General features: G+C 33.6%; 1 protein-coding gene across 2 annotated transcripts in view; it reads right to left on the minus strand.

The window, feature by feature from the left end:
- The window catches only part of Dscam3 (Down syndrome cell adhesion molecule 3), a 118,032-nt gene that overhangs the window by 52,722 nt on the left and 45,406 nt on the right, over positions 1–19,904 (minus strand). For both annotated transcript variants that reach the window (XM_069060482.1, XM_069060483.1), the window contains exons 3-4: positions 12,533–12,704; positions 58–200 (exon numbers count right to left, since the gene is read on the minus strand). In XM_069060482.1, coding sequence (XP_068916583.1) covers positions 58–200; positions 12,533–12,704 — 315 coding nt within the window. The remainder of the gene's footprint in view (positions 1–57; positions 201–12,532; positions 12,705–19,904) is intronic.

Below are 19,904 nucleotides of genomic sequence, written 5' to 3' on the forward strand. Positions count from 1 at the left end.
AGTCAAGTACATGCGAGAGAGCTGTAAACAGTGTTAGTGTCGAAAAGGTGCTCTTACCAGCTCTCACATTGACGTCCCTGCTGAGAATAGTTCCGGCTAAGTTGGAGGCTCTGCAACGGTAGACCGTGGAGTGGACGTCCTTTCGATAATCTTCACCTCTAAAAGGTGGAAAGTATAAAGTCCCATTGCCGAGCGATTGTCTGAAAAATATAAAAATTGTCTATCAATGATTCAGATTAGAATAATATAAGGAGGGTCTTTATTTTGGTAACCATGGTAGGTAAAACGTCCAGTAGTACTGCTGAACTTACTATAGTGGATTTGTACCGTGCCTTCAAATAAATTCGGAATTAGAGTGGGCTGTGATTTATATATTTGATTTTTCAGCACTGACAGTTGTCAATAGTTTTATGTCACGATCAGAATAAACACGTGTACTGTCATTGCCATCTACGGTGCGATCAACAATTACTTCGATAAGGGGTGGCTGTGACGTTGACAATATAAGATTTTTGGGAATTGTTCACTTTAACTACTTTTGGAATGTTCGCGTTTTTTCTGGCTAGACAGCCTCAGGGCGTCCTCCCATCATTCAATCCTTGTGCAAATACCTTTTTTTTCTCTGTTGTTGTGTTTCAAGGTTGCGTCAATGTATAACTAAAGGGTAAGGAAAATTCATTTGCACAAGGTTTGAATGGTGGAAAACGATCTAGGAGGACGCCCTGAAGCTGTCTAGCCAGAAAAAACGCGAAAATTCCAGAAGTAGTTAAAGTGAACAATTACCAGATTTTTCGTATCTTTGCTAATTAAGTTAATAAACGCCAAACAACTGTCACTATGAATCAAACATTATTAAACATAATATTTCAATGCGCTTCTTTTGAGCCGAAAAAATGTTACCTCGCTTTTTTCGTTTTAGAAAAATTCGCAAAAAAAAATATATTTTGGCTCCCACACCAACAAATGGGGTCTATGACCGGAACTTTCCCTATGCCCTGAATTCAACTCATCCTATACAATAACTCACCGCAATTTCGTTCGGATTCGCGACAAAAAAATTTTTCGAAAAAACCATAAACCTATCAAATTTGCACCACGAAAAAACATTTAAACGGCCATAGCTCCCTTATTAAACATAATATGACAATTAATTCTACACCACTGGATTCCTCTTTTCAATGCGCTTCTTTTGAGCTGGAAAAATTTTACCTTGCTTTTTTCGTTTTAGAGAAATTCGCAAAAAACAAAAACTCATATTTTTGGCTCCCACACCAACAAATGGGGTCTCTGACCGGAACTTTCCCTATGCCTGAATTCAACTCAAAAATGAACCCCTACCTTCTATCGAATTTGCACCCCTAAAAGACATTTAAACGGCCATAGCTCCCTCATTAAACAAAACATTGTTTAATCGAGGGAACAGCGCGGTGCGGGAGGGTCATCGAGGTTTGCATTTCCAATCGCTTAGAGATTTTGTCTCTGCGTTAGTTATTATTATAATTTGACTAATATTCTGTCAAAATTATAATAACAACACCATCGTAATCAGAGAATGTCGGTCTTCATTTCTTAAAGAATACATTTTTTCGATTTGAGGCTTAGTTCTCGAGCAATGAAGTGAGAAACATAGAAACACGGCAAAATTAACGAATTTTTGGCGAGCGTCGAACAGAGATACAGGCATTTGAATTTTATTCTTTCCATAAGACCCAATACATTTTTGAAAATTGTATATTTTTTACAACCAAACAGCTACAGAAAATATTACAAAGATTCTACAAAAAAAAATACTTGAACACCGGCTATGCGATAAGCTACGTAACTCGACAATTTTGAGTTGGCACTGAAGAGTCGTTTGTGAACGCACCACTTGTCCGTCGACAGAGTAAAAACACAAACAACGCAAAAAATGAGGTTAGCTTTAAACAGCTGATCTGTGATCTACTGATCTGTAATCCGTGGTGCGTTCACAATCGACTCTTCAACGCCAAATTTGAGGTATATTTCCCGGCGCATCCACCATTTTTTAATTCCCAAATACATGCTGCTCTTTACGATTGATTTATTAGTTAATTTAAAAAACGATTTGTTTTTTGTTCAGTTCCTCACAACAAAATTTACGACGTCCATAGATTATGTTCTATCTAACATCTCAAAAAAATATACCGAACTAATTCGTCTTGACTAATATTCGTATTTGAAAACATCAGAGGTAGATATTTAGTTTTTGCAATTGAAGATGTATTGATTCTCTGGATTTTTTTCTAGGCACAAAAGTTGTCTGTCAATGATTTAGTGTGAAAGATAATGCGGAGATCGTCTTTAATTTAGTAACCATGACACATAAGGGAGACACAATAGCCGTGAAACCAAGATCATACCAGCCTCAGGCCGATAAGCCCTTGCATTCATTTTGCAGTGGTCGTTTGCGAACCTATTTGAATAACGGAACGGAAAACGTTCTTTTCAGCCTAGACCGAGTTTACAGATCCGACACTGATCTATGGGTTCTTTTATTTGGAATTTATGCTGTGGAAATCGATGCATTGTTAGCATGTAATTGATGCCACTTTACCACTTCAAAACTCACACCCGGATGATGCACTTAAGGGAAATAGGGGGCTCGTCATTATATTAATATTTAACCCAATTTTCATTACTCATTCTTATTTGAATTAAGCCGGATAGATACTCCGTAAAATCCATTATACTGATGTTAATAATAGATCAACGCTGCTCCAAGAGGCGCCATGCAACGCTTAAGAACACTACAAATTCAATTCCAATCCAGAAACACAACCAATTCCATACGATCTTATTTCACACTGTTTTTTAACAATGATCAATTCTGTTGCGATTCAGATGGAAATGAAACCTTAACAAAAAAAACACACATTCGGTTTTTCCAGGAAATGATACTATATGCCTCAGAACTGATCAATACTGTAAATAAATGTAAAAATAACATTACGTAAAAACAAGAATTAGTTCAATTTGCATTCGCACCAATTAAAACAGTAAATCATAAAGCCGCATTAATGAGGAAAATCCTGCAATTCCATCGTATTAAATGGTTATAAAAGCTCGAAGATTAAAAAAACCAGTGTTCCTAATAAATACAGATAATGATGTAACGTTCACATTAAACTCTACTTGATAATTTACCACTGTATCATTATAATGATTGATACGTTTTAATTAGGGTCCCTGATTATCTTGGTTTATTTTAACGCAACCCTTCACACTGATACAAAAGCATTGAACAGCACATTAAGGGCAAAGAAATAATACGTGTCAAGTTACTTAAGAAAATCTAGCAAAGATTTTCCCTTTACGTCATCTTTTTTTGACTTGTTTCTTTTTTGTTCTCACTTAATTCCTTCTTTTAATTTTCTCAAACAATTTCAGTTCTTTCAATTTTTTCCAATGTTAACATCAACATTAACTTATTAGTATCAGTGAGTGATTTGATGTTAATCGAATAAACGAGTACAGTCAGGGACAAAATTAATGTCGCGTCGAATAAACTACTCGTCCAAATTGCTGCACCTGCACAAAGACTTTCAAAGAGTTCAAAGACGCTAACTGTGCCACCAAAGCCATTTCACTAGTATTGAAAGTGACAAGATCGATAACCAATGACAGTATATTATAGAAACATTAAATTTTTGATGAACTTACAGTTGATTTGCCAAGTCAACAGAAATCCTAAGAATGCACATCCAGCCGTGTGACGTAAACAGAACAGAAAACAGAAATGAAATTGGAAAAGTGAAATATGAACTATGGATAAGGTTTTCCTTTCCCATAATGTATCCTTTTCTATATGAATGCCTGGGTGTGCAGAGCAGTATATCTGGGAGTGGCGTAACGTCAATCACACGTCTCACCATAGATACATGTTTCCGTGATAGCCGCTGGTTGCCATTTTGGAATAATTTTATAATTTATTTGATGTGCATATTGTGTTTCGCCTTTTAAAGTTAATGATACGTCGTTAAATTTCCTAAAATATGCGGAATTATTTAAAAAAGTCAACAGTATAAAGCGCTAATTTAAACTGAATAAAAGCGTTTCAGTGTAAGCTAATTAATAATAAATACACCTGGAACACTCATTTATTGTTATATTACAAAATTTGACCGACAGTGTTATTACAAAATTAATACGGGTTATCTCGCCCACAATCGAAATTTACTCCAATAATACACTGTGAATTCAAGGAGAATTCAGGATAGAATTAAGAAACATGTGGAATAAAGGAATCTATGATTCAATTGACTAATATTAGCTTAACGAATTGTACGTTTAGAATGTGAACGTAAAAGTTCAGAATTACTGATATCTCATACATGTTTAATATGACAGCTAATAAACGTCAAACAACTATCATTATTAATCAAATTTTTACTCAAAAATAGTTTTTACTTCAGACCATAAACGGTTCATCTTACTTTTGTAATGGTGTTTTCAATAATGGAGAATGACATACAGCGCCTGTTTGACCTAGTTTTAGCAAAAATTCTAAATTTAAATAAAAACAGGTATATGCAACCAGAAATACTTCGATGTACTCCATGTGGAAATACGTTGAAAATCTCAAAGCCTTCTTTGAAATAATTGTTGATCGCACGGTACAAATAAATTAGAAAACAATTGCCTACTGTTCTATCCGTATCTATTAATTTCCGTAAAAGACTTGACGTATGTTTTTGTAAATAGTGTTAAAAAGGGAAGAACAGATTTAACCTGTTTACGTGCTTTCCTGTGTAATTTTTGTGTTTAAGCTGGAGCGTAATCTGCATTATGTATTTTGAAAATGCGGATAGAAGGCGGGCTTGAAAAGTATGTCCGTTAATTATTTTTTGGGAGTAGTGGAAAACGTCGAGGTGAATATTCGAATAATCTAATTTATTTATGCATAAGTTGTTTAACGTAACGGAAAAAGCGAAATAAAACTAGATTTAGCTGATCCGCTAGAAACATCAATCTTTGAATTCTCGATCTGTCTACTGGAGCTTATTCCGGTTTCCGGGTCGGTCCCATACATTTATAATAGACCTGCCAGAGTCCATTATTTATACGGCTCGTTGTGTCACATGTATCCAGTATCGATCATTACAAAGATAGAAACGAATTCAGCTACAGAGTTGACATTTGCATTCGGGCAGGTCACGCAAATTCGCAACGACGGTTTCGAGTAATGAAAGATCCCATACGCTAATTAAATTTTGTTTGAAATGAAAGCTACATATCGCATCGATCACGGGATCGTGACCGAACGATGGTGACGACATAAAATCTTTTCGAGACTTGGTGCGGCGCCCTAATGATCCCTTAAATGGAAACGAGATGACGTCGAGTGTGAAAATTTTAAAGAATTTTAGTTGGATGCGGCTGGAATTTTTGTGTTTATTATGTCGTGTTTGCGGTGGTTCAGTTTTAATCTCATTTTCTCTGTTAGCTAGGGCTTTTTTTAACTCTTTAGAAAATGGAATAATGAATGAGTTCAGCGACGAGTGAAGTGCTAAAAGATATGATCCGACACGATACAAATCCCTTTTGGAAGATGCAAATAGAATATAGGATATGAAGAGTGACATGATAGCCGACGAGCACTGAGAGCCTAGCTTCATCCCTATCCCTTCGACGCCAATTAACATAAGACCTTAATTCGCTAAGGCGATGAGGCCTTCCAAGTTCGATACTCCGGCTCGATTTACTTCCAGCCCTCCAGAGAATTGTCTTCGCTCAATTCGACTTATACACTGTGTCTGCCCTTCGACACATCCACTCTCATCAAATACGTATTACTTCAAATATACAGTGAGCGGCAAAGTATGGAATAAATTCATTAAACATTAAACATTTTTTTCAAAAAAATGTTTGGGTGGGTCGATTTTAGTTTATAAAAACATATATTCAAATGGAAACCCCCTATTTTTTTCTTGATTCTGATAGCCCTTTTAATTGTCTAAACGACAGTATAAAAATTTTGTTATCTTACATAAGGAAATTTTTGAAAAAAAAAAATAGTTGGAAAAAATAAATTTTATAACCAATAAAACTAAGTCAAAAAATCAAGTAGGTAAATCAAACAGTCAAATGGTACTGTCAATTTCATTCACAGGTATGTGTTATTTGTTTTACAAAATGTTTTCGAAAATGGCTCATTTAACAGAAACACAACGTATAGAAATTTTAATTTTGATTGGGTGCGGGGATAAAACTAAAACAGGAGGAATTTCTTCGTAGACTTGCTTATTGTCAACAAGCTGGGGGATGGCAATTCGAACATTTAATTCCATAATTTTAAGTACTTAGGGCCAGTTTACAGAAGTGAAATTAAGTTAATCGTAATCAAATGCGAGATTAACTGAACACGTGACCAAATTGAACCAATCGAAGTTTCGGATTCATGGGTTAATCGCGCATTAAAATTTAATTCGAATTAAATATTTAATTCTCTTTCTATAAACTGGCCCTTAGTATTGTACAGTACATTGGGTAGACATAAGATTCGTCGAAACGGTCGAAATTCGCATATTACGAGAGAAAAAAAATGTTATAAAAACGAGTCAAAGAGAAGCGACGTCCACATGCGAGGCATGACGTCATTGTGGCACGCTTTACACAGAGATGTATTTAGTAATGAATTATTTAAAATTGTTAGGTAAAATAGTTAGGTATGTAGTTATGTGTAATTGTATACATACGTGTCTGTTGTTAAATTTGTTAGTTCAAAGCTCAATTTCGCCAATAACAGTAATAACACTGGGTTAATTAACTGTTAATGCCCAACAAGGACCAGGGAGAGGTATGAGCATTCCTCGTTCAAAAATAAATATAATTCGAATTCAAAAATACGAAATGTCTATAAAAGAACATATATCAAGAGTCCTGTGGAATTGAGAGGCTCTACTGGGAGCCCCAAAATTCGCGGAAAATGGGGCAATAATGAGAAAAATCATTAAAACACTGTATACCTCTTAGATTTGAGGTTATGGGGGCTCAAAGGGTGCAGCTTTGATCTCATTTATTTAGATATTAAAAAAGATTTTGACTATTTGTCTTTTACTAGCCAGTGACATAATAATTTTGAACGGTTGTGATCAGATCATTATTTTCGCCATTGTTTCCAGCATTTCCGAGTAGTAATTTTGGGTCCGTTTTACCTCAAACAACGTATGGCAACATGGCTGTGATTTTTCTCTCTCATTTCCATGGATACAACAAAAATGAAATATTTGCAGACTATTGGGATACAAAGAATGTTTTTAAATGTTGCCACATCTAGTGTAACGAATAGGTCCATATCTTGGACAAAAAAGAAGATTAATTTTTTTTAAACAATGTTTCCTGATATTTTAATGACTACTTAACAACGTACCTACTGCGAAGCCGTAGATTAAGCTGTTCCGCGAATTTTGGGGCACCCAGTATAATTGTATTGTGTCGAACTATTTTATGTCGAGACGTTAAAGCTGTCAAATGTAAAATTATGAAATCTTAGGTCAGTTGTGAGTTCGACGTCTTAGTTTTGTTTTGCTTGTGATTTTCTTCAGCTTTTCTGAATATTAGTCCGTCTCTGAATGATGAGATGCAGGTGTTGGCGCGCGCCAGACAGTGGAAACTAGTTTTTTCTGGTGATACGCGAATTCCGACCGTTTCCACGAATCTTATGTACTATAACAGTTTTTGACTCGTTTTTGTTCGTTATAAAATTTATTTTTTCCAACTTAATTTTTTTTTCTCAAAAATTTGCTAATGCTAGATAACAAAATTTTTACACTGTCGTTTAGACAATTAAAAGGGCTATCAGAATCTAGAAAATAAATAAGGGGTTCCAATTTAAAAAAAATATCGATGACATCATCACTCGAACAAATGACTGTTTAAAATATGTATTTTTATAAACTAAAATTGACTCGTCCAAAGATTTTTTTGAAAAAGATTTCGTTTTTAATGTTAAAATACTTCCCCTGCACATCCAGCTTTTTTTTTATTGCATAGCAAAGATATAGGTCTGTAAGTTACAAGTTAAAATCTCTTCTAACTACATATTTAGTTTCATCAGTTAACGACATGAAACATTCATTTTTATTTTTTCTGTTATATTTATCAGTTTCTACTGGTAGTAAGGAAGAGAGGGTAAGTTTCTTTTATACAATTCACAATAACGCATTTTGTAAATAAATTTTTATTACATTCTTCTCCGTCACCACAAAAACATACTCCTACTTTTTAGGCACCCTTAATGAAAACGGTAATTTTATGTACCTACTCACAAGCGGACGAAAAGTAACTCTTTTTCGGACGCTGATCGTGGCGCCATCTGTTGCTCTATTTAGTAAGTTAGCAACGAAACCGACAAAACCGATAATTATAAATTATGTAAATAAGTATGTAATTGTATTGCAAATATATAGTAAAGTTCTAGTTTTGTTGGTAAGCTGATAACAAATACTATAAAAATATTGTTAATACATATGTATTAATAAATTTATCTATTTGAAAAAGGTAGATACAAAATTAATTTGAACTTTTTTCAATGATGTCTTTTGCTTTGTAGTTCGTACGGTTGCCTAAAAAATTTAATGTGCACCTCTCCATAAAGTGCCTTTTTCCTCGCCTGTTTTCAAGCCTCGGCTGCGCCTCGGCCAGAAAACTCACACTCAAAAGAAAAAGATGCACTTTTTGGCCTTGAGACACAAATAATAACTATTGTTTCCGTGTTTGTTAACTTTTTTTGTTGTGAACGTGCTTCCTCATTTAGAGATATGTTATTTATCTGTTCAGTAGTTTGAACTTCGTTAAATTGTTCTTACATCAATTATATTCTTTGCCGATTTAACTGTAACACTGTTTCTTATCAATCTTCCTGCTAATTAGAAAATTTTAAAAATCCAATTTTAGTGTTTTTTAAACACTAGTGACATCAGAGATCAATTATTTAAAAGAATGGGCGTTAAATGAATATCAAAGTATAGTACTATTGCTAAATAGTGCAAATAGTGGAGGATACACGGTGGTTATCTTCACTTACACCTTTTATGAGACATTTCATTCTATTATATGTAGATTTTGTGAAGACAGCGAGGTGATACGCCATGATTAAAGTATCAGGATGAGGAACGCTACGAACTAAACACACTATTTTCCCTCAGTTTGCATAAAATTTATATTGAGACTAATATTATACAAAGCCATTGAGATTTCCAAGTCATTTTTTTTTCACATAAGCGTCCGCTTTGCACCTATGGAGTGCAAACTAACGCAGAAATTGCCAATATAAGCCAGTAATGAAGCCGGAGAGCGCTGCTATTTAGAACTTGAAATTTTCACAAGTCTGCGGATATAGAACAAAAGTTTCCGCAAATCAGGATAGATGATTTATTAACTTTTCAAACAAAATTGATAACACTATTTGGTATAATATCTTTACAAAAGGTAAATACCACTAGTTTTTACGAAGGCAATACGAGTATGTTGCGACGTTTTGGTTCGTTATCATTATAACTTTTAAATTAACATGTAGATTATTTTAAAATTCAGGCAGCCGAAGTTAAATATTAATTTTGTGATTAACACGAGGCCATATGCTAGCGACCTGCCTGAAAGAGATGAATATATTATTATCCTCCATAACGAAAAAGTTATTCTGCAGGTACACTGCTGCGATAAAACCATCTAAAATTACACGGATTTTATTAACATTTTCCATCAGTAATTGTATTTGTTTCACTTGTAGTGAAAAACAGTGCCGATTTACCCTTATACAATTTAATTTTCAATTAATTCCAAAACGGTAGTCAATAACACTTATTTCCTAAAATTATCAATATGAATTTTATGTTTGTACTTACGTAATTTGATCATTTCATTTCTAAGTTAGATTCTACATTGCTAATGGAAATGATCTACACAACACTTCTTTACTTTTATTATTCATGTATTCGTCAACATTACCTTTAATTTTATGCTAATTAGAAACGCACAAGTTCATTTTAATGATGAAATGTCATTCCATATAATGCTGAATTGGGAGAGACACAAATAGAGCAGATTATATGTAAACTCCATTTAAATTACATTTTAATGATAAATTTAATTTGCGAAATGACACTTATTGATATATTTTATGCATAGAATTACGACATTCAAGTAAATTCCTCTCTGCTTCTCATACATTTTTTGAGCGATTATGTGAACAGCAATAATCGATTACAAATATTTTACGAGGTAAAAACAGTGCTATTACAGTTTAACCTAAAAAAAAATGTACTTAGATAGTTCCATTAAAAACTAACTTATTAAAATAGCATTATCTTTTGAAATCTCTCTGAAAATAAACACACAGGATACAACCATTTATTAACAATTAAATATATTTTTTGAATGTAAATAATTTGACTTGATAATAAATAATAAACTCTATTAATTCCATTGATACTTTGGCAAGCCCATGGACAAGCGCCATCCTATTCACAAATGGTATACGACAAATCAGACATATAGTACGCGGGAAGACGTATTCCGCACATTCGGGCAAATGTAGCACTCGCTCCTTCGTCGCTCGTGCTTCAAATAATGCGCTCATGCGCGAAAAATGTCTTCTCGCACTCATTTCGTAAATAACTATTACAAAACATTGAATTTTTAGTGGAACGAAAATTCTAAACCTTTCTACTTTACAATAAGGACAGCTTGTTCATTCATTTTTGTCGTAAAGTTTGTTTTCGTAAAAAAATAAGTCACCATTTACGCTGGGAAAATAACGTAGTTTACGGCATGGTGTGCTTTTGAAGAAAATTAGAAGAAATGTACCTGATTTTTAGACATATGTAATTTGTGGATATGAGTACATATTTCAAATTAGTCTTTTTGCGAAAATTCAAGAAAAAGACTTGGCCTTTAATTTATTTCAAGTCATATTTTAAAGATATTTGCTGTTACTGTTACTTATAGTAACAGCAATAGAAATAACAATATACATTAAAATTATACAATGTGTCCTGAAAATTCTTAACGAGATGCACTTAAATATTCATAGAAGGTAGAATGTAGAACTTATTAATCAAAATAGATTCAGTCTTGCATAATACTGGGCACCAGCTATTTTATTTAGTCCTAATGCAGGGTTATTATAAATGATTGTAGGCGAATCAGGCCACGCTCATGTTACGAAATTTTTGCCCCTTTCATGTTGTGAACTGTCAATTTTTGTCGCTGTCACTGTCATTTTTTAGGTGAAAAGTGCGGTGATGGGAATTTTATTTATTTTATTTTTTTAATTAACGATTGAATCCAAAAATATTGAGTTGTTTTGCACCCAATTTAACTCCTGTGTGAACGGTGTGTACTCACTTATTCACATCACTTTGATGTTTTTTATATGGAGCGGCAACCATAAATTTTACATTCAGTTTTTACGTCTACTTGGACTACAATCATTTATAATAACCTTGTATATTTTAATACTGTTTATGATCAAAATGCATGATCTTTTGCTTTTTGGGGACTAAGTTGTAAATTCCACAGAACCGAATCTTGAGATCCTAACTTTTTGCAACTACGTAGATCACATCGAAAATTCTTCAAAATGTAGGGTGCCAACTTACACTCTTGATGTCAAATTGTGAGAGAGGACATGTAAAAAAAGTAATAGGTTGAAGGGGATAGTTTTTCTGATATTTGTCTTTGGAATTATTGTTACAGAAAATATGGTTCAATAAAGATTTCGTTTATCTCAGATTTTATATTTTTGACAGATGGCGTTTAAAAAATAAGAAAGTTGTTTAGGTACTAGATATTTAGGTTATTCCAAAAACTTTATATTTGTTCTAATATTTTCAGCAAAATGTACAGAATCTGTAGTATAATGGATTATTTGCTAGGCCTTCTTTACATATGTATTTTCTCTTGTCTAATAACACTAATAACAAGCAAAATCTTGTGGGATATGCAGATTAGCAATATTTCATCAAGTTTTGAACGTAAATATAATTTAACTGATGAAGCTAATAGTTATTTTCATATGAGTAGCGCTGTCAGATTACGTTTCAGGTATGAGACCGAAATTTGAAGCACGAGGCGGTAGCCGAGTGTTGCGAAACAGGCCGAATACCTGAAAAGTGACAGCGCCCGAATATTGAATAACGTTTTTCGTGTTCGTTTAGGCAAAACTTTTGAAAAACATGAACTAATTGTAAATGTTGAGGTTATCTTTGACAGATGTCAACTTAGGTATATAAACAGAAAAGTTTATATATTTAATTGTGTACCACTTTTCACGTTATGTATCTAGGGTATCAATTTAAATTATTTTGTTTGTTTCATTTTTAAAACGGCGTTTTTTGAAATTCTTTTTACTTACTGTCTGATTCACTTTGTTTTGTTATTTATTTGGTAAGGGTGGCTGGATATAAGTTCGTAGGTCGCATCATTCGCTTTCCTGTCGTAAATGTCATAAATGAGAGGATTTATTTGGTAAGGTTGCAAAGCCTGCGGGTGTATAAAAGAAATGACATACCTAAGCCCAGGCACGGCGGTAACAGTTTGGCCGTCCTGCAGCAACCAGTCGACTTGTGGAGTCGGGGATCCGTGTGCCGAACAACTGACCTGCGAGCCACTGGTATTGGAAAATGTGAGGTGAGCAGGAGGTTCTAGCAGGAACACTGGCCCGTGGCTTTGGCTTGCCGCCCCTGAAACGTGACCGCAATACGTCATAAGCTATCTTTCATATATACGTTGCACATCTTTCTGTTCTACCTCGCGCCTCCACCTACGAAATTATCTTGTAGAGAAAAACGTAATCTTGATCAGTGTCGGGGTGTGTACGTGACTGACGCCCCAAATTCTTATACAGGTTTAAAATTTATTTACGGCGTGTTTATTTTTATTTACCGACCAAAACAAAAGGTCGGATTTAAACAGACACCTTGTATGAACTCCCGATTTATTTATTTGATTTTCTCGCTTGTTATTCCGCTAGTTCACGCCCAAGAGAATATAAACATGTGCTCCTTGCATGAGAAATATTTGTATTTGCACATTTCACCATACACTGTAAAGCTATGAAAGTTCCTAATTTTCAGAACTGTTTTTCTGCGGTAATTCCTTCATTATGTATTTATTTTCGTTTTGTTTCGTACCAATTGCACCAGGCACTTTTAGTTTCGATCTCAAAAAGAGAAAAATCCTTTGAACAGTTTTAGTTTTACTTTCAATTTTCAATTTTTTTATTCTCTTATAAAATACCCAGATTTTTAAACAATTATTCATTTAAATTATTTATGACTATAATTTAAAGGAAGTCAAATTATTTTAACTTTGTAGAGACATTTTATTAAAATTTTTATTTAATAATATGAAAATTTCTCGGTTTTTCACTCACTGGTTTTCATTCACGCATAATTTTTCCAATTCTTTTTGATAAGTAATTTAGATTTTTTAGGCAATATTTGGTACCTCACGGCACTTCCCTCTTCCAGAACATCATCATTCATTTCCACAATTTCCACAACGTCCACGCAACCACTTTATTGACGTTATAGAACTTTGTTTATTTTGTATTTTATTTTTTTCCAAAGCAACAGATCCCTCCAAAAATGTGATTTATTTTTATTTAAAATTTTAAATAGAAAGTTACAGACTCTTAATTTCGAAGGAGGTATCGAACAAAACTAAATACAGCACTCGAGAGCCGCTTTCGTTCACTTGAATTGTTATTGCGAACACGCAATTCGCGTGAACGAAAGCTTTACCTTCCTCACTACCTATTGTATCATGTCCACGCATTCTCCGTTATCCATTGTAATGGTGAAACGTTAAAAATCGTTGCAGTTTATTACCAAAAAATCAAACTGTTTTGACAAATGGCGTGACTGAGCTCACTTACTCATTTCCATCATTTAGAATAAACTTTTCTTTTGTTTACTTTGGTCACTTAATTTTAATTTTTTTTACATTAACTCCTTCATTTTTTACATTAACGTCTTAATTTTTTCCTTTGTTTAAGGGATGGGCATAATTGTTTGTATTTTAAATTCAGAAACAAATCTCTGTAATATTGAATACAAAAAAAAACAATAGCATTTGAAAAAAAACAAGGTGATGTTCATCTGCTAAAAACTGGACGATAGAAAAAATCTCAATTTAATTGGTACTGCAGTGTGTTCAACATGATTTCATTTGATGTGTCATTTATTCAAATCGAATAAAAAATAAGCAAGATAGAGCATCAAAGGTTTTTCGTCATTCAGTCAGGTATATGCAGTTATTATCATACATCAGTGCATTAATAATACAATTAAAATCCATTAATTTTGTAATTATATATTATTATAGGAACAGAAAGATTAAACTTGGATGATTTATATTAAAATACTACTAAAGTTTCAGCAACATAACTCATCCGATTTAATAGAAACTTTTATTAATTTATTTTTAAAATGTTAATTTCGGAATATTTGACGCCAGATACATTAGCACAAGTATAAAGTCATCAGTATAATTTTACTTGGGATAAATTATTTACAAAGTGAAACAATACGGTAACAGAATATTTTAAAAAGCGCACTTTTAATTGAACAAATCTTTCAAGCTTCATATCCTCGTTCCAAAATGTTGATAAAAGAAAGTTATATTTCTCATTCATACGTCTTACTAGTAGTCTCCAACTGTGCAACAAAAAATAAATAATAAACCTCTGTGGTTAGTTCTGGAAATTATGGCGTTTAACTTTACCAGACAAGAACTGTATTATAAAAATTACCAAAAATCACGATAATATTTATTTACATTACGAATGCGGTAGGCTACATTTTACAGCGCGAGGTTTTTAGATTGAGTGTTTTAACAAAAACCGAGTGATGTAAAATATCTACCGCGTTAGTAATGTATTAATATTTTTGGCCGATGACTCATTCATTACTCGTTTTCTCAAATTTGAAATTTGTAGTAACCAATAATTTTGCAAAATGGCAGAAAGTTCTCTATTATACCGATAACTGACATGCTTACGATTTACACCACAAGATGGAGCTATCAGATTTTAATAGAAAACAATTAAATTATGTTCATTTTCGAAAACTGAGCGGATCAATGGTAGCAGTATCTTGTCTTAGTATAAATGAATGGACTTCATTTATAATAAGCTAACTTTTTTTTGGAAGGTCCAAGAAAGCTTAAAATTTTCGTGTTAGTTTACGCATTCCGTGCGGTAAAATGGCAGATAGTTTGGTTAGTGTGTAAAAATCAAGATACCGTAGCTGTTCAAAATGTGTCAACATGTTATTTAGAGTTGAGGAGGCCAAAAAACATTTTAAATATTATGAAAACCATGTTTCCTAAAGGATTAAATTCACTCATGAATTACTATAATTACACAAATGCATTGATGAAGAAAATTTAATTAAGTACTGTGTGACACAAGTGAAAGTTTTCCGTATGTGTTCGAGTGGATTATGGATTCATTCAAGGTCTGTAAGGGCAGCCAAATAAAACAATCAGATCGAGCTTTATTTACGAAGTGAGGCGAAGTTTTGTGAGTTAGGGCAAACATCGAGACGTCAAGTGCGGAAGCTTTTCGAGTGTATTGAGCAAGCCACTTTGTATATCCAAAACGAATGTCCGGTGCGAACAACAGACGCATAGAAGGAACACGGGTCCAGGGTCCTCCCGACTTTAGAGCCTCTATCTAATTTAAACTTTTAAAGTGTATTTAAGTGTTGACTCGATAAGCGTGTAGAAGGGGGTGATGGTTAAATTCTAGCCGAACCAGAAGGAAAGATATCTGCTTGCGCAAGTCAATGAATGTGCAAGGTGAGGCCGCACGCTTCCGGCGGTTTATCACCTCCAGCGAATATCGGGAACTCTCTTGAAATGTATTGTAAGGAACAGGAAATCGATAACAGTTTTATCTCATTTACTACGTGATCTACTCAATGATGAAGTGGGGTCCACACTATACTGCAGTAGGCTCTACTCTTCAAAGACCTTCTAATTTTTACAACTGCCGAATCTCGCACCCCCTTCTACGTTACTTTTCATTTCACCTACACAACGACAAAATTCACAAAAGACCTTTATCAACAAGCTACCACAAAAAAGAAATGTCGGGAAGGTATTTTGGACCAAATGAAATGGAGTGATTTATAATTTTAACTCCCTCCAAACCGCTCAAAATAATCTAAAATTCCTCCACACAATTGTAACAGATGCCAATATTTTGCCTGAGTTATAAATATTTGTAATAAGCTTCCAGAAAACTTGTAGGGACAATAGTATTTATTTTCTAGTAACGTTTGGTCTTATTAATCGTATTTAAAACAGATCGTGCAGTAACAAAGCATTTTAATCATTACAATTTTCTTGTATTGAAGGAACAGAGCATCTCCGTTTCAACTTTTTCTTCTTTTCTTGCTTAACAACATTAAGTACCTACACTGGAAATTAATTTGGCATAGTCAAACTTTGTCCGTGTAGTTTAAAAGTACTAAGAACCCCAAAAAAACGGTTGCAATAGCGTTTTTTGCATGAATATGACTTCGGAGTTTTGACTTTGAATGAAAATGATGAACTAAATTTTCGTCCTTGGTAACAAATCTTTCAATCAATCTACAGGGTGTCTCAAAATTTGCGAATTCCGAATTCAGAGCGTGGTAGGGAAGGATCCAGTGGAGCTCGAAAAATTCTTAGAAAAAAAATCGCTCTTCCTGAAGAAGATATAAGCACTTTAATTTTGCCCAATATACACCTTCAGACCAATGTATCTTTGTGGGGAGAGTCCCGATTTTTTTTTTTATTTCCATATTTGGACTACTGAAGTGATCCCCTACAACGCTCTGAATTCGGAATTCGCGAATTTTTAGACACCCTGTATCCTGATCTTGGTTAAATGGTTAATTTTAAATTTTACGTCAACGCTACAATTTGTGAGTGAAATTATGGATGAGTAGAACAACAAAATAATATCGACTATCCGACGTACAAATAAAAAAAAATACAGAGAGATTATTAAAAATCTGAATTGTTTGACGTCTGTGTTCATATTGAAAGATGAGAAATGCGACTATCAAAGCAAAGTTTTTAACGAAGTTGAGCATCGGTTATTAAAATGTTTTAAAAGAGCTGTCGATGATGATTATGGGTAATGTAATTTATCATTGAGATAGAAAGGCAAAATCCATTAGGTGTCATGAATAAGCTGTCATAATTATTATTCTTGACTGTATCTTAAGCGTTACAAATTCGTTCAGAACCGTGTTTGCAACAGTAAGTTGACACACATTTGAAATATTCATCTAATAAAAGAACAGTCAAGAGATTAGTCAAACGCTACTCTCGAAACTCGCTTCTTCAAGTTTAACCCAATATTATTTGCGGAAGAAAAAATGACACGTGTAAACAACGCTCTCAGACAAAGAGGTTAAAACTCGTGCAATAAAATATTTACTGGAGAGCTGACTGTTGAATGTCAATCGAAGGAGAAATGTTTTTAAAAATGTGAATTCAGATATGATCTGTTTCTCCAAATAACAATGTTCGCTTAAAAGGGAAACCGTAATCGCAAATTGAATTTTTCAACGAACAGATAGCTAATAAAGCAAATCTATTCCATTTATTTATTCAATAATTCTGGAATAGACGGGTACGCCTGAAGCTTCACCTGTTGGAGATGTTCACGATTTTGTCTGTTTATGACTCACATACACTTATTGCTCCATCTATAAAAATTCCTCACCTCATATTTTTATAATCGCCACCACCAAGAACACGTTTTTTCTTTGAGTGATACACTTGTTCACGTGCAGTTGAACACCATCAACATTAATTTTCATGTCTCATTTAATCGTTTTAACAGTTTCATTTCAGTGAACACGGTCCCTAGTGGGCAAGAAAGTTGACTTATCAAGCTGCCACATACAATATTATTGTCCTAGCCCATCATTAAAAGATATTTACCGCACACTTGTTTCGCCGCCGCTACTGTCATCTCGGATAAGAAAATTTAACACTGTTTATTGCTAAGAAAGCTAATATTGTTAGATTACCCCCGGAAACAAAAGAACGGAAGACAATTTCTGGAATTATTGACAGGAAATTGGACACAGTTTGGACGAATCAATAGTAGACGCAAGCATTTTGCTACTTTACTATTTACAGCTCTGTTGTAAAACTGAGCAAAGAAAAAAATATGAAAAAGTACATATGTATAGTTTTATAAGTTCAGAACGTGAAAGACAAGGATGTGATTAAAAAGTGGTTAAAAACATCCGATTCAAATAATTACATGTGTGGTACATTAATCGAAACGTCTTGACTCGCTGATTCCGAAAATGTACATTTTATTCTGTGGAATTGAGTCTGGCCGCCGCCAAAGCCTTTAAAACCTGTAGCGCGCTTCAAGGTTATTTGCGATACCTAATTCAACGAGCAAAAATGATGTACTGCAGGCGTGCTTTGTAATGACATACAACATGACCAGGTGTGGTCGACCAGGTCATAGACACATGCTCGAACTTGATCATGTTTTGGATCATTCCGAAGCACTCCTTTGTATACGATTTTGAAGCGGGTTATTGACGTTTTCGGCTACCGTTAGGGGCGCCACTGTTGAGAGATTGCAAGTCATACTCGTGCTCGACCCGGCTTATGTTTATGCATTGTTTTTGTGATTTTACGGTTTTTGTGATGGATTTTTTTGAGGTTACACAAAATTTTAGCTTATTTGGAGGGAACAGCAGAAAGCAGATGTGTTGTGGAAGGCGAAAAAAATGTGTGCGAAGTTGTTAATTTATGTGGTGTTAATAAAGTGGTGAAAAGAAAGTATTGATCTCGGTTGTATAAATGTTTTGTTCTGAGTGGCTAATCATCATGGCCCAGCAATTTTTAGAAAGCAATTCAAAACAACCTTAAAATACTATTTAAATTACAAATGCAGTCTTTTTTATGGTACCCTTTAGGGACTTAAGAATTACTAGAAAAGTTCTCAACAGATGTCTGCCAACAATGAGGTATTTATTTATAACAATGTAGTTGTAAATCTTGGTCATTTTTCGCTGTTGATGTTAAAATTGAAATATTGTGAATTGTTTACGAAAAAAAAATATTTTTTTGCTCAAAATCGATTTTTTAAATTTTATAGCTCTGAACGAAGTGATCCCGGAAAATTCAGTAATGACAAATTTGTCATTTTCTCAAAAAAATTGTTACGTAAGGTACCAAATTTTTTAATTCATCGTTTAGGTAGTAGAAGGGTCTATCAGAAAGAGCAGAAAAAAGTGAGGATTGTCATTTAAAAAAATTTGTGTTGATATCATAGCTCAAAAATGGATGACGTCATGAACAATTGAAGCAACTTAAAATAAACATTATGAGAAATGAAAATTGGCCTGTTTCAGCGTTTTCGACAAATATCATTAGTTTTGGAATTCCCACACTGTATATTTAGACAAGACAAAGACAATATATGTAGTACTAGTAACATTAAAATTTGTGACTATAAAATTTCATGACGAAGACACAAAGTTGTAATAGTGCCAATATGAAAGAAATGAAAATTTTACTGTCTCTAAAGTTCAATATTGAGTTTTACAACTTGACGTAAAAATGTTTCAATTTTAAACTCAACGTATTCAGAAGTAAGATGGAATTCTTGTATGTTCGTTAATTTGAAAATTTTATTTTATTTATGTCATTTCTACAAAAACACAAATTCTTGCTTTTTCACAATAGAAAACTAACTGAAGGCAATAAAATCCTAACAATTTAAATCGAATTTTAAACAAAGTAGTGCTTTTGTTCTCTTTTGACGATACCTGATATTTAATTTCTAACAAAGACAAAAGTTACACCGATTCTAACAATTCTTTACAACAGCGCTTTTTGTATGATGTGAC

This window comes from Tenebrio molitor, chromosome X (genome assembly GCF_963966145.1).
Source record: "Tenebrio molitor chromosome X, icTenMoli1.1, whole genome shotgun sequence".
NCBI classification, from domain to species: domain Eukaryota; kingdom Metazoa; phylum Arthropoda; class Insecta; order Coleoptera; family Tenebrionidae; genus Tenebrio; species Tenebrio molitor.